The sequence below is a fragment of the Aptenodytes forsteri genome, unplaced genomic scaffold (assembly GCF_000699145.1).
Source record: "Aptenodytes forsteri isolate BGI_AS27 unplaced genomic scaffold, ASM69914v1 Scaffold15, whole genome shotgun sequence".
Classification (NCBI taxonomy): Eukaryota; Metazoa; Chordata; class Aves; order Sphenisciformes; family Spheniscidae; genus Aptenodytes; species Aptenodytes forsteri.
The window spans coordinates 18,535,323-18,550,080 of NW_008795129.1; the positions used below are offsets into that span (position 1 = coordinate 18,535,323).

The following is a 14,758-nucleotide window of genomic DNA, read 5'->3' on the forward strand; positions in this document are numbered from 1 at the left end:
CCCATCTGTATGTTGCGTCTCTTCCTTGGTGACCTGAGGTGCCATGGGCCCACCGAGCTAGAAATAATTCACCCTTATGTTGCCAGTCCAGATCCACCTGAGCCACTTCAATCTTAGCAGCCTGATCCACCTGTATTATTTTACATAATACACAGAAGTTATTCCATAATAAAATGTAGCGCTTAAAAATTAAATAACTTTTTTTATTTTATATCTTTGTTGAGATTGATGGATGCTAAAAATGGTGAGATCGCATACTCTACCTTTTTTCAAAAATGTGCAAATACAGATACTGGTTTGCCTTAGGGGCAGTCTTTAATACTGTCTTATGCCAAGTACAGACTTAATGAAATATGACATATCTGTATAACTTCCTCTTTCAAGGTCTTTCATGGAGCCTCTTGCATGTATTCCAGGGCTGTTTTCAGCTTTGAAACATAGAATATTGTATAAGACTTTGTCACAAAGAAGGAAACGACGTCATTGATGTACCTATTCTTTTTCTCCCATTCATTGGATGTCTGCATCAAAGATGGAAATTTAAACATGAATATTTTGGTTGACTTGTAAAACCTAGTAGTGTTGCATATGTGTCCCTCTAAGCACTACATATCACTCTTTCCTCTTCTAAAATTGGGAGAAACAGCTTTCTGTCATGCTCGTATCTGCCTTTTTTCCTTAGCTTCTCTGTCTCGCATCCTCTTTCCTCTTGATTTTTCAAAAAAAGTTCTGTGTCCTGCTTGTGGTGTATTTCTGATTTTTGTGGAGTAGATTGTATTGACTTTTACTAGCAGTTCACTGCCCTTAAGTCTATTACACTGATCTTGCACTTTGACACTTTCATTTGTACGCTATAATATCCTAAGTGTCTTCCTGGTCCTCGCTGATTCTGATGTATTTTGCCTGTTTCTTGATAGACGAAAACCACCAGACCTGGATCTGCTTAGTATGTTAATGAAACTGTATTCACTTTGTGCATCTGCACATAAAAAGCTTTATGTCTCATCCTGTGAGAATGATACCCCCTTGCTGATTGTGTTGTTCATAAAATTGACTATTAATATTTTGTAATGGAAATATTTTCAGTAAAAGCTGTTAATTTTATAATTTTACCTTCCAGTTCTTACAAAAAGAAAAAAAAAAGAAAAAGCTTTGGGGGAGAGATTAATTTCTTTTTAAATTGCTGCACTTTTACAAGGTGTCATTTTTCTTTAGATGGTAGCATGGAAGAGTAAGCAAAGAATTGGTCTTGCTCCTCAGGGAGGAGCCATCCATGAAAGCAAAATCTTTTTGTCCCTTGTGGCAAATAAAATGGTAAATGACTGAAGAGGGCCCATGAGTTGCAACAAAAAGCAAAGCTTCCTTTAATGAGGAAGACCAGAGAGCACCTGAATTTTAATGTAAAAAAATTTACTTTATCAATTTTTGCTCTTCAGAAATGGAGCAAAATATTGGTTGATAAAGTGGCAGAGAGCCTTTATGTATTAAGAGAGTAATCGTTTTTAAGGATAGCAATATATAGCAAGTCGACGTTATGATGATAAAGCTGTTTTATTTTTGCAAGGCACATGCAGGTACATTCAAAAAGTGTGATTGCATTGAAACCCTGAAACCCTGCCTCCTGCTTGCCAGCCTTCTTTAAGCAATGCGCTTGAGAAGGAGGAGGGTGAGCTGGCTCTGGACAAGTACCATGCTCTTATATTTGTGATTGGCTCAAGTGCTGATAGACTTATAGGCTGAAAAATGTAAAAATATTTATGTGCATGTGAAGGTTGTTACTGGACAGTATGTTGACTTCTTTTTGATATTTATAATGCGAAAGAATTTTGAAGGTTCTCCCTTCTCTGTCTTTTTTTACCATTTTTTTTCAACCCACTTCTTTGTTTCCTCCCTCACCCTGTTCTTTGGGAAACAATGGGAAATGCTTGCACTAGTTATCAAAACAAATTGGCTTTGATTCTTTATATCCTCAGAATAACTCTTCCCATTTCCTGGCTCCACACCAAATTCCACTTCAGATCCAAACAGCAGTCCTGAAAGGCAAGCTTCAGTAATTAACAAGAAATGGCTTCCTTCTCCCCTTCTGTTGTCTTACTCCTCTACAGTAAAAATTGAAGTAATCACTGCAGACAGGGTAGCTTTACTAATGTGCTCCACTGGTTGTCTACAGTGCTGGCCTATAATCCTTCAGTTTATAGAAATGTTAACTGCCCACACTAAAAGTTTGCAAATGAAGTAACTTGTTTCGTATTAGTTAAGGAAAGTATTTTGAAGGCTTGAAATGCAGCAGTAATATAATACTAAACTTTACTTGAAGAAAGTTGATTGAGAGAAAATGTTTTCTTTTCAAAACCATACAGGTGCTTGGAAAAAAATTGAAAAAAACCACTTTCCTTATAAAATTTCAGCTCTTGTGCTGACTCTTCACATTAAGCTTGTTAAAATACCTACTCTTTTACTGTAACAAACAGCAGACATATGGAGGGCAGAATAAATTGATAACAGTTAATCAATTGGGATCAAGAACACCAGGCAATAGCACATGAATGTAATACTCTTTGGTCAGAGTATGGTCTCTGATGTGTCTTTTCAAGTGGAGTGCATGTGATTTTCTTGTTTGGAGAGTCTGGGGTGGGAAGAGGCACAGCTGAAGTATTCCTGCATTCAGTGTGTTGCATTTTTGAAAGCCTCATTGCTTTCAAAAGCTACGAGGGGGACGTGTTCCTACAAGGGGGATGTGTTCCTTCTGTAACTGTGACCAACCACACCCTTACCTCCAGTAGCAGTCTCTGAGTTTCTTGTGTGTCAGTCTCCACACATGCAATACAATAAAGCCCCAATTGATGTAAGTAACCTAAATACAGCCCAAATTGGTATGTGATTTAGAAGTATTTTACATCTGAGTGTGGCAACATAAACTAAATGTTGTAGAACCCATGAAGGGCATGATAAAGAGCATCTTGCTGAGGGATATAGGATGCTAGAGGATGCTTCAAAGAGAGCTATAGTCCTACACTGTTAAATATTTTTACACAGTGCCTTAAAGACAAGAATCATTGTCTTTTTGTAATGCTTGCACTGCTTCCAGAAAGTTAATGTCCTCTTTCATGATGGGAGTCCTTGGATGCTACGCTAATACCAGTAATAATAATAATAATCATAGCAGTCTGCCTATATTTGAGGAATTCAAAGAATAGTCAAGTGGAAATGTATAAAGTAGTAGAAGGAATTATGAATAGAATCAAATTTATCTTGGAGGAAAAAAAGAAAATTTAAGACTAAGGAGTACCCAGTAGTAAGATTTGGGAGTAGCTTCAGAGAAATAGTAGCAAATCTATTAGATTAATAATTTACAGTTAGACTAGGCAAACTAGACAAAATTATACTGTTAACCTGAAAAATCCAGGAGGAGGAGAGAGGTACATTATTTAATAGCAATTTCTGAAATTCTACGATAAACTACTGTAATATTTTCATTCTACAGTGGACATGCAGAAAATCACTGCAGTTCATGTCTGTCTATATACCACTGTATCAAGATCAGTACTAAAAAAATCTAAGTAAATCAGACATAAGTGGGAAACTTTATATATAACATGATTTACTCGTACTTTGGTGTGTAAACATTATAAATATCCTACAGCAATATAGAACTTCAGTAACAGATGGGCTGTCATATTTCTGAATTTCATTGGGTTTGGTAGCTTAAGTTATAACCTTAATATTGTGTTAATATGAATTACGTATTGGATTCACATCTACATTGAACTAATGAGATTTTCAGGCAAGCAATGTTTAAATTGGATTTAAGGGAAATAAGTGCTGGGAATAAGGGAATACAACAGAGAACATTCTTCAGTAACAGATGGGCTGTCATATTTCTGAATTTCATTGGGTTTGGTAGCTTAAGTTATAACCTTAATATTGTGTTAATATGAATTACGTATTGGATTCACATCTACATTGAACTAATGAGATTTTCAGGCAAGCAATGTTTAAATTGGATTTAAGGGAAATAAGTGCTGGGAATAAGGGAATACAACAGAGAACATTATTACAGAATAGTCACTAGTACTTTGAATTTTATTTTAAACATTAAATAACCAGTGCACTCAAGCTTCATGATTAGAAAGTAATAGAACAAATATCTTGGTTTAGTTGGAAAATTGTAATCTGTATGTAACATCACTGAAGAGTATATAATTTTCAAAACCAATCTGAATGCTTAAGGATTTTGACTGTCATCATGAAGTGTTAAAAGTGAGTATTGAGGTATTGTAAATGAGCAGATGGTGGTTACTTGTGCTCTAAAATTCACTTTGAAGCATCTCTCAAGCAGTTTTGTGAATATGCATCATGACTGAGTGAAACTAAATGTGGATTTGTACCAAAGGTTTTATGGTGCTTTACTGTTTGTATGCATTTATTGGCCTAGATAGACAGTCTATTACTTTATGGTATTGCCTTTGGCTCTGTTTCATACTGTGGTGTAGGTGCCTTCTCCTAGAACCGCTGCTTTGGTTCTTTTTGCTTCACAGTAGCCTTTCTTATAGACCAGAAAAATAGCGAGTACCTTTTATAATAAGCTCACTGATGGGCATCTGATCCAGTAAAGGCAACAAACAAATCCCTAAACAGCAGTGTTCTTCATCAGGAATGAAGCTGGTGCTGTGTGAGATTGAAAATTCATTTTAAGAATTGCATTATTTCAGGACTTTAAAAAAAAAAAGAAAAAGAAAAAAAAAAACCTCCTCTCAAGGAGGCTTGTTGTGTTCCCTCCTGACTGAAGTAAGTTGATGCCCTATCATCATCATTATTCCAGTGCCAACAACTGTGTAACTTATTGTCATATTGCCCCTTTAGATGTGCTTTATTGTACTCCAGGAGACTATTAGAAAGGAAAGCAACCAAAATTGTCATGTAAACCATACATTTGCTATCTAGGTGCAATCCATTTTTGCTACTATGCATGAATGAATCTTTTAGATTGTTGTTAGAGAGAGACAAGGGTTGTTAGGGTTGGACAAGATGACCTCTAGAGGTCCCTTCCAACCTCAACCATTCTGTGATTCTGTGAGGATAAAGCTGTCTTGTATTAGGACTTATTTTTAATTATTACCTTGAAATGAAGTTAGTAAAGACAGCCTTATGGATAAGCTGATGAATTGACTGAGGATTTTGGGTAGTTTATTAAATAAGATATCAATATTATGTCTTAATGAAAAGTACTATGCAGGGGGAAAAAAGACGGCTTGTATTCAAAATGCCTATCTTGGAAAGGAAGACCTCAGTTTTCAGGAAAAAAACAAACCAAACCTAACAAAAAAACCAAGTAAAAATTCTTTCAGTATTTAGTCCTTTTCTTGTATACTAAAGTACCAAAGGAATAATGTTATTCCTGGTTTTATGTCACTGTTTGACAAAATGGTTTCCTGTAGATTCTGTAAATTTGATATTAGCTATGCTGCATACAGATTTGCATTTAAATTTGTAAAATAACAGTTGAAATTTTTGACAAATCCTTCTTGTGTTTTGTGACTACTAGTTTATAGCTCATCTTTTTGTTTCATTTAATCCAGATAAAACAAAGTAGAGCGTATTCTTGCACCTTCAGTCAATGATGTGTAATTATTTTACACCTGTATCTTGCGCCATTTTTTATATTTGATTATTTTGCTTGCTTTAACCTGCATAGGATGAAATAATTTAGTGAGAGCATATCCCTGAACTACCTAAGAAATGGAGATTTAGTTTAGTTATTTAAGCACTTCCTGGGCTCTGTACAGGGAAGTGACATCAAAGTACTGTTTGACCCACTCAAAGTTAGTTGTGTTAGGACAGGTGGGGTGATTTGTGCTCTAGAGGTGCGTTTCGTACTCTCTGCGACTGATAAGGGAATCTAGACAAAGAGCTTAAATGCAACCTAGCTTTTAGGTGGCTGTGGTTTTCTGGGACGTATCCACCTGCTGTGTATTTCAGTTTTGACTTCTGGTTTGTTGATAGTTTGGCATATATTTGAGATGCTGTTTTGTCTGTTTTGTTTTTATAGTCAGTTAAAAACTACACCAAATGTCATGTGAGGAATGAACAGATCTGCAATAAACTGACCAGCTGCAAAAGCTGCTCGCTACACCTGAACTGCCAGTGGGACCAGCGGCAGCAGGAGTGCCAGGCACTACCTGGTAAGGGCTGTGGGGCGGTGATGCTGCTTTTTATAGTTCTTTTCAAAACGGAGTAAATCTTCTCCATTATTGACAAAGAACATTTGTTCAATGAGTAGACCTGGATTTGTTTTACTTGTGCTGACTCTCCCCACCTGACCATACCTGTGCAGGTGAACACACATGTAATTACATCACTGATTGATGTATCAATGCTACCTTTAATCTTGTTAGGAGAGATAATATTATTAGTGAAGTCATAATGGCATGTACCTCTGCACAAGCCAGTGACGAGTTCTAGCCTGTGGGGATCACTGAGTGCAGAGCTGAATTGCCATACTGAGTCCTTTACTGTTACATATTCACTGACACTGTTACTTTTGCTAGCTGGGGTTTTATCTTATAAATTATACTGCAATTATACCTCAATTTTCCTGTGCAGATAGGGCCGAAGATCTAGTTTCTTGATTGTCTAATGTTGGTAATACTATGAAAGCAGTGAGTATTAAAATGCTGATATAAAATATTCTCCAAAGGTGACTGTTAACATTCTGAAATAGTATTTATTCTGTAATTCATATTCATAACTACAGATATGCAGTTAGATATCAGAACCTTTTCCATTTGATCTTTATGTCCAGATGAAATTAATGAACATAGGTTTTTTTTCACAGAGGTTATTCATTAAATAACTTTCATCAATTTATTCTGTGCAGTTTAAAACTGCATTTGTGTAATCTTTGTAAAGATCAACTATAACAGTTGCTCTGAATTGCTTACTCATCTTTTGATAGTTATCTCAATCTGAGTCATGCTGAAATATGTTGAAGAGGAAATATTTTCTAAGATGTTATCTGATTTTCCTATGATTCTGATTGCACTTGTATTTAGGCAAATCTAAATGCAAAGATAGTTCTATAAAGCAAAGAGAGGGTAAAGTTGTGATCTCTTAATTCTAGGACAGTTGTTTTCAGATTTTGAAATTTACATAACATTTAGGTAAAGTGATTGGTTAAAGCGCTATTAATTATGTGCATAATCTAATCTTTAATATTTAGTTGTGCTCAAATCTGAATACAGGGAATAAATAGTGTCATAACGATTTTGTTACGCTGAAACTTATTATATATCTTATAAATATTTTATAAGTTGTTAAAAGTTTCTTTTCATAAAAGGACACTATTCAATATGATACTACTTGGTGTTTTAGAATTTACGTGACATGAAAAGGGAAATTGAGTGTGGGATGTATTTTGAATTATGATCTCAGGAAGATAAAATTCAGACTCCCTTAGGTTTTTTAGAAGTTTTTTCAAATCAGCTTTAATCGTATGCTTTTTACACTAGCTCATCTGTGTGGGGAAGGATGGAGTCATATTGGAGATGCCTGCCTCCGCATAAATTCTAGTCGTGAAAGCTATGACAATGCCAAACTGTATTGCTACAATTTAAGTGGGAATCTTGCTTCATTAACAACCTCAAAAGAAGTTGAATTTGTTCTGGATGAAATACAGAAGTATACACTTCAGGTAACTTGAGTAACTGTAATTGATGCTTATGTGAATTAAATTGGCTTTGAGAAATCTATTTTAGGGATTTGTCCAAAGAGAGGAAAGTTTATGCCTTCAAAGAAATGTAGCGTGGTGCTAAAGACTGGTATAAGTGGTGTGTAGGATATTAAGGAACTCTCACGTTTAAAGCTAATGACACAGCAGTTCCCAGGTGTTTCTCCTTACCAGATTTAACTGTTATATGTTACTGTTTACTTTCAAGATATGACTCGAGAATGGCTGGAACACTAATCTGGGAAATCCCAGCCCTTTTCAATACACTGTGACAGCAGGAATCAAAACAAGACAAAATAATTTTCACTCTAACAGAGAAAAAATCCCGACTTTCACATCAGTATCCATAAAGCTGCTTGCAGGATTGGTTTTGGGTGGTGAATAGCTAGGCTGCAAGCAGTTGAGGACAGGGAGGTACTAAAGATGTGTACTTCTCTTCTCCGGAAAACCCTAGCTTTCTATATAACTGGTATGAGGGATCAAAGGGTCACAGAGAAGCTATACTAGTATGTGAAGTGTGTGGAAATTCCCTGCACGGCAGCACCAGAATGAGCCAGGAGCCAATTAGCTTTCTGTGATAATGGTGTGGGAGGGAGAGGGCTGAAAACTCTTACATGCCTCTGGCAAATACAGGAAGCTGCCATCAGAATATTCTTTAGGAAAGTGATCCATATTAACTTGTTAACTGTGGGACAAGAGAAGGGAAATTGAAGATTAATTACCTGTCCATGGGTGGTAAGGTTCAGATTTTTAGCAGTTAAAAGTTCAAATACTTACTTCTGTGTTGTTTAAACTGTTGGAAAGCCTACCCACATCATTGATACACATATGTGAAATACACGTATGCTCAGAAGATACCAAACCCCACAGCGTACACTCAGATGGGATGTCTTAGCAGAATAAGATTCCATTACAAGCAAATCAGTTCATCTTAGCAAAGGACATTTTTAAAAGTGTGTATTTTCGTTTGCAAGTACAGCATTTCTTTGTATAAAAACCCCTAATTTTTAAGTAGCTTAGGATTTTACAGTTACAGGAAAATGAAAGATAATTATGAATAATAATTAAAGCTTATATCAAGCTAGTATGTGATTTGCAAAGTTGTTATGTTGCAGATGAATTGAGATACATACAAAGGAAACTGCAGTTAAGAATTGCCTTTGTGTTATACTAAATCTGAATGCAAGAGTTTAGGGACATACACTGTGAATCAAAATATTCTATATTATCCTTTTTAGTGTTCCATTTCAAGAAGGAGATGCAAACATAGGTTATGTACGTAAGTTTTTTGGTTTTTTTCCCAATAAATGTAGGGCCTGGACGGAGCAAAATTTTTTTACTAGAAAGACATGTATTTTCTATTATTTGCTAATAAAGGAGAGAGAGAAGTAATTCTTCTATGTCAGAAGATCTCGCCTGATATTGTGCTTACTGCAGCCTTGAAACACATTCTGTCTGTCCACTCTTTGATATGAGAGAACTTTGAAAATGTAATTGAAACCAAAATAAAAAAATTGGAAATGGCAATGATTTCTCTAGTTATTTATTTTGCTGCCCCACCCCCCCCATTAAAATACCGCACAGGAGGCCTTCAAATCTAATATTGTGTGATAGAGTGTTTATGTGACTGATATTACCTGACTGGCTTGAGGTGTAGATGAGAAATAGCTTTTTTTTTTTAGTGTTTGGAAGCTAGTTTTTTATTACATTTCAGAACTTAGAACTTCTACAAGGTGACATCTTGCTGAGCATATCTTTATTTAAATGAAGTATGTCCTGAGCCAATGTGGTGATGTAAATTTGAGATACCTCACATACAGTTTATGCAATTGTAGACAAACGTATGCACTTTAAAAGTATATATTGGGTTAAACAATCATTTAGTTATCGGAATCTCTGATGAAATGCTACCATGACTTATCTTGGTGTTTTCATTGGCATTTAGAAAAAAAAATTTGTTTTTTTCATTTGTATCTGTCTGTCCAGTTACATTTATTCTGTGTGAGACAACCTAGATGTCTTGTCAGGTGTCACAGAGGCTCTCTAAAGCTTCTTGATTTTATTTTGTCTGCCTTTTCCTCTCAAACAGCAATCATAATGATTTAAGGAGTGAGATTTCATTTTAGATGGCTTGTTTTTGTAACAGGTGGTGGTTGTGGAGTTCACAAATGTAGTCAGAGCAACTGTAAGGTGAACACTATGCCTTTAATCTGTTTTATCTGTGGTGGAGTTTGACTTGTGTGGTTAATATCAAAGGCTTTAAAATCTTTCGCCTATGTGAAACAAAAACTTTCAGGATTAGTGAATGTGTCAGAGCAACACTTGGAAATAAGAATATGGATCTGTTTTTATCTCTGCTTTATTTGATTTTCTTATACTGAGAAAAGAAAAAAAACTTTGTTAACTGTTGTGTATTTTACAAGCTGTTAAAATAGTGTCAGTAAATATTACAGCCTGGAAGGACTTAAGAATTCTTTATTGTTCATAGAAACAATGTGGGACGTTGTAGATTGTTTTCTAATACACAAAGTCCTTGCTCTAGGACAGACTCAGGACAATTTTTTCATCATGTTTAGAATAATACAAAATGGATGCTTTGGAAAGATTCAGAGGGAGGAGGCTGCCATTGTCTCCATGCCCTGTCCAGACCTCATTGTGTATCAATAATTTCTCTTAATTCCAATACTAAATTGGAAATCAATACATTGCCTCCTTTTAAAGCAGAAGGTTCATTTGGTACTAAAGAAAGGGACAAAACAAAGACCTTTGTAGTATGAAGTCAAAACACTGTTGAATTTGCAGATGTATTCTAAAACTATCACCAATAATTTAAAGTAATTTGCATTTTTCATTGAAAATAAATAAAATTCTTTAAGAAAATGCCAAAATAAACATAATGGATAGACTGCAGATTCCCATACTAAAGCAAAACAACACTTGATATTTTTTTCTTATATGCTGTTTTATTGACCTAGTAAGCAAAATATTATGAAAGGGAAGATTTGAGTTTTTTTGCAAAATAGATTAAACACCAATATGAGGTTAATTAATTGTTCCTGCTAATACTCAAATGTTGTATACTCATTTAAAAGTGCAATTAGTTCTCTTGGGAGTTTGCTCGCAACTGTGGGATTTAACTAAAAATAATCATTTTCTTGTTAGCATGCAATAACTTCTGAGAAGATTTAGTTTTGGTGTAGTAAGCATAAACAAAGATGAGAACAGTTTTAAACAATGCCTTTCATTATATAAACTGCTTGCAACTTTTCCTTTAACTCACTGTTCTCAGGGCTAAGCATCCTTTATAAATTACACTTGAGCGTAGGTTGCAGTTAATTAGTGAGCTTTGCATGGCAGTGTTATTCCTTGTTAGCTCAAAGTATTCTCAGTGGGCTGTATGTTTTTATGGTTTTATCATAAGTTTGGCTGTAGAGTAGCTGACATCTACATTTTTCTGAATTAGTCCCGCTTTACTACAGTTTCTAGCAGTCCCACTTTACTATTGTCGTTTTGGAAGTCTAATAAATTATTTCAGCACTGTGTCTCCATATTGGAGTTGTTGCATTGACTGCCCGTTCATTCACCTCTAGTTTAACTGTCTTCCTACTTCCAGGAAGTGGGGAGCTCAAGTCACTTTGGATGCCTGAGAAGAGAACCTGAATTTCCAAAAAAATTGTCCCTTATAAAGAAGAAAACTCAAGGGTTTCTAAATCAAAGTCACACCGGAATGCTAGCTATAGTCCCTGTAGGTGGAAATTGGGGAAGTTGGAGTCTTTTCAGTTTGCCAGATCTTACATGGTTTTTTAACCTATGCCATAACAGCAACATTTGAAAAGACTAGGAGAAATAAGTGTTCTTATGACCTAATACATGACTCCTACTACTAATTACATCTGGATTTCATCATTTGTGTCTAATAGATACTGAGACACTTAAACCATGAAGCTTGCTTCCACTGCTTATAATGTGTCATTCACTGGGTAAATATTTACAAAATATGAAATGTGTAGGTATCTAGCATAGTTAGAATCGATACATAGTTAAAGAATAGAAACGAAGCAATGAGGTAGTAAATAGAATGAATGGTTTCTCTTCATATAGCTCTTATTTTCAGTAAGCAGTTTTGTTCATAATGATGGAGAAAAGAGGCAAACTAACTGCAAGCCCTTATCAAAACTGTGAATGTTGTGGAAATGTGAGCGCTAAGGGTCCACTGTATTTTCAAAGTTTAATTGTATGTTTCTTCCTAGGGCAACTATTTTCCTAGAAATCAAGGAGTTCAAACGATTCTTGAAAAGTTTATTGAAGTTTGGTAATAACGTATTGTGATGCACATATTAGAAAATGAGTCAGAAGTGTATTGTACACTTCCAGGACAATTTAATATCCAAAATGAAAGGCACTTAAATAAAGGTGGGGATAAATTCTGAAAGAGATAATTCCTCAGCAATTTGCATAATTAAGAAACAGAAGCAAATTTTGAGCCTCAATAGTAATTGGCTATTCAGTAAAGGTAGACCCGCTCGCTTCATTCATCTGCAAATTACTGAGCCCTCATTAAATCAGTGCTGAGGCAGCAGTAGTGCCTGAAAAATATGTCATGACTATAAATGATCACATTCACTGTAGATCTCAAAGCATTAGTCTGACTTAAATTTTCCGAGTAAGCAGTGGATTTAACATGAGCTATCAGCTGTCTAGTTAAAGTTACACAATTTTCCTTTCTAACATAGTTCCATAACTGCTACTTAAACGAAAATTAAAATGGGGTAGTTTAGAATAAGAGAAGAGCACATTTTTGAAGTTATTAGTGAATAAATTCCTGTAATGGCTAAAAACTTGCCCTATGTTCAATTAAATAGGACTGTAGTTGTGAGTACAGAATGACATTCTATTGGTATGCATCATATGATTGTAATTTTGCTCTTCTGTCAGATGAAAATACAGCCCTGTCCAGCAATTTGTCTCAGAATTTAATAATTCGTAAATCTTTTCTAACTTAACATAAAGGTTGATTTCTCACTTAAAAGGGTTTTTGGCAACTTGTTATCAGTGTTATAAAAGATTGTTCTATAAAAACAGATAAACCGTGACTAGCTGCCTTTCAAGCACAAGTATATGGCTTCTAAGATGGGCTGGGAATTCTAAAAACTGTCCCAGAAAGAAATAGATGAGAGGAGAAACATATTCTAGAGAATGGTTCTAAATTTTAAGTAGTGTAGTGCGATAAAGTTATGGAATAGTTCTCAAGATATATTTGATTGCATTCTCCGGTGCAATGTTAGTAAAGCCCATTACAAGCTTTCCCAAGATGGATTTGGCCACCTGCTCTGTATTGTATTGCTTTGTCTCGCTGTAAAATTTATTTTGATAATTTCTGGGTATTTTTTTTTTAACTGATAACTTACCTAGAATGCTATTGAGTAAGCTTGGTTGTTGTTGATGTTGTTTTAAAATTAATTGTATATAATGTATAATGGGTGTTTTTATAGATATACTTTGGAGCCTGATTTTTTTTTTAAATTTCACCACTGAAACATTTGAAAGTATACATAATTTTTCAGAATGTGGTGAGTGATAGTATTCCAGAAAAAATTGTATCAATTTGAACAGCCAGAATATGAGCAGTGGTATTCAGTAATCATGCTTGAACAAATTCTAGCCTATACATGTTGAATAAAAATAGAAAAATAGTAGATTGGAATTCATATTTGCTCCTGTGAGCCACTGTTTCCTCCCTATCTTTTCCTCTTTCCACACGAAGGAAAAATTATTAAGGCAAAGTTTTATGAACTTCGCCATTTCACGTAGAAATCTATAATGTAATTGAAACAATTCCTAAATCTTAAAAAGTATAATTACCTGTATTATTTAGTCAAAAATCTATCATTTGTTTTGGTGACTTTTTGTGGATGTATCATGATGTGGATGAAATGCAGCTTTTAGCTCTTAACGATTTTAAATGGGAGATGTCCAAAGTAATTATAAATCATTATTTAAAAAGATAATGGTATTTAAAAGTAAAAAAATTTTAGAGGCACAAATAGATGATCATTCCCTAGATACAGTTGAGAATCTTGTTTAAGAGATTCAAAGTTAAGATTATGATTCAAAGCACATGGTTAGTCTCATGTCTACGCAAAACAGAAGTTTTTCCATTACTTATTAATAGCAGTGGTAGCAGGTAATAAGGCTCAAGTATTAGGGAAGTGAAGACATCAAATAAAGAAGTATTTTGATAGCTAATGTCTAAAAATATGAAGTGCTGTTATTTTAATTATTAAATTTTTCCAACTGTTAAGATGCTTTATTTTGCTTGATTAAAATAATACTTTATTAAAACAAACATGACAATTAACTTCTGCTAGCTAGAAAATAATTTCAGTTGAAATAATTTTAGGTTTTATAATGTCGACAAAGAACTAGGAGATATTGCCTGTCTTATTGTTCCATATTCATGGAAGAGTGGTAGATCTGAGTATAAATAGAACATGAGTCATACATTTTCCTCGTGACCTTTTTGTATGCACGGTATCACTGAAAATTCACTGGTCTGTCTTTGTATGTTTGTGCATATGTGCATGTAACATCTGAACGGACATCCCTTTTACACTACCTCTCTGTGAGACTGAAATCTTTATGAATAGCAATGTCTGCTTACCTGCTAGTGCTTTGTTAATCAAGAGATGGGAGGGCAGAATGACCACAATTTTTACCAAGTTTCTAGGTACTCGCGGCTGTAAAATGGAGCTGTACCATTTGTTTGGCTTCTAAATGAGTGAAGGCAGATACAGTCCCAAGTTGGACTAGATTGTCCATTCTTTTCTTGAAAGCTAGAGCACTGCAGAGCGTACTTTGCATTAAGGAATTCTTATGCCTTCTCTAGAGATGACAAATGCTCCCTTTTCTATTTCGGAGCAATGAAGGAGGAGGTAGCTATGATGAAATCTTTAGCTTCTAGCAAAAGATGTCAGCCTTGCTGAAATCAGATTCTGCTAGGAGGCAAGAGCTGGAATGGGTCTGGCTGAGCTC

At 34.9% G+C, this 14,758-nt stretch overlaps 1 protein-coding gene across 1 annotated transcript in view; it reads left to right on the forward strand.

Moving 5' to 3' along the window:
- Positions 1-14,758, forward strand: part of ATRNL1 (attractin like 1) — a 557,444-nt gene that overhangs the window by 132,480 nt on the left and 410,206 nt on the right. The window contains 2 exon segments of the mRNA XM_009277899.1: positions 6,050-6,182; positions 7,509-7,690. Coding sequence (XP_009276174.1) covers positions 6,050-6,182; positions 7,509-7,690 — 315 coding nt within the window.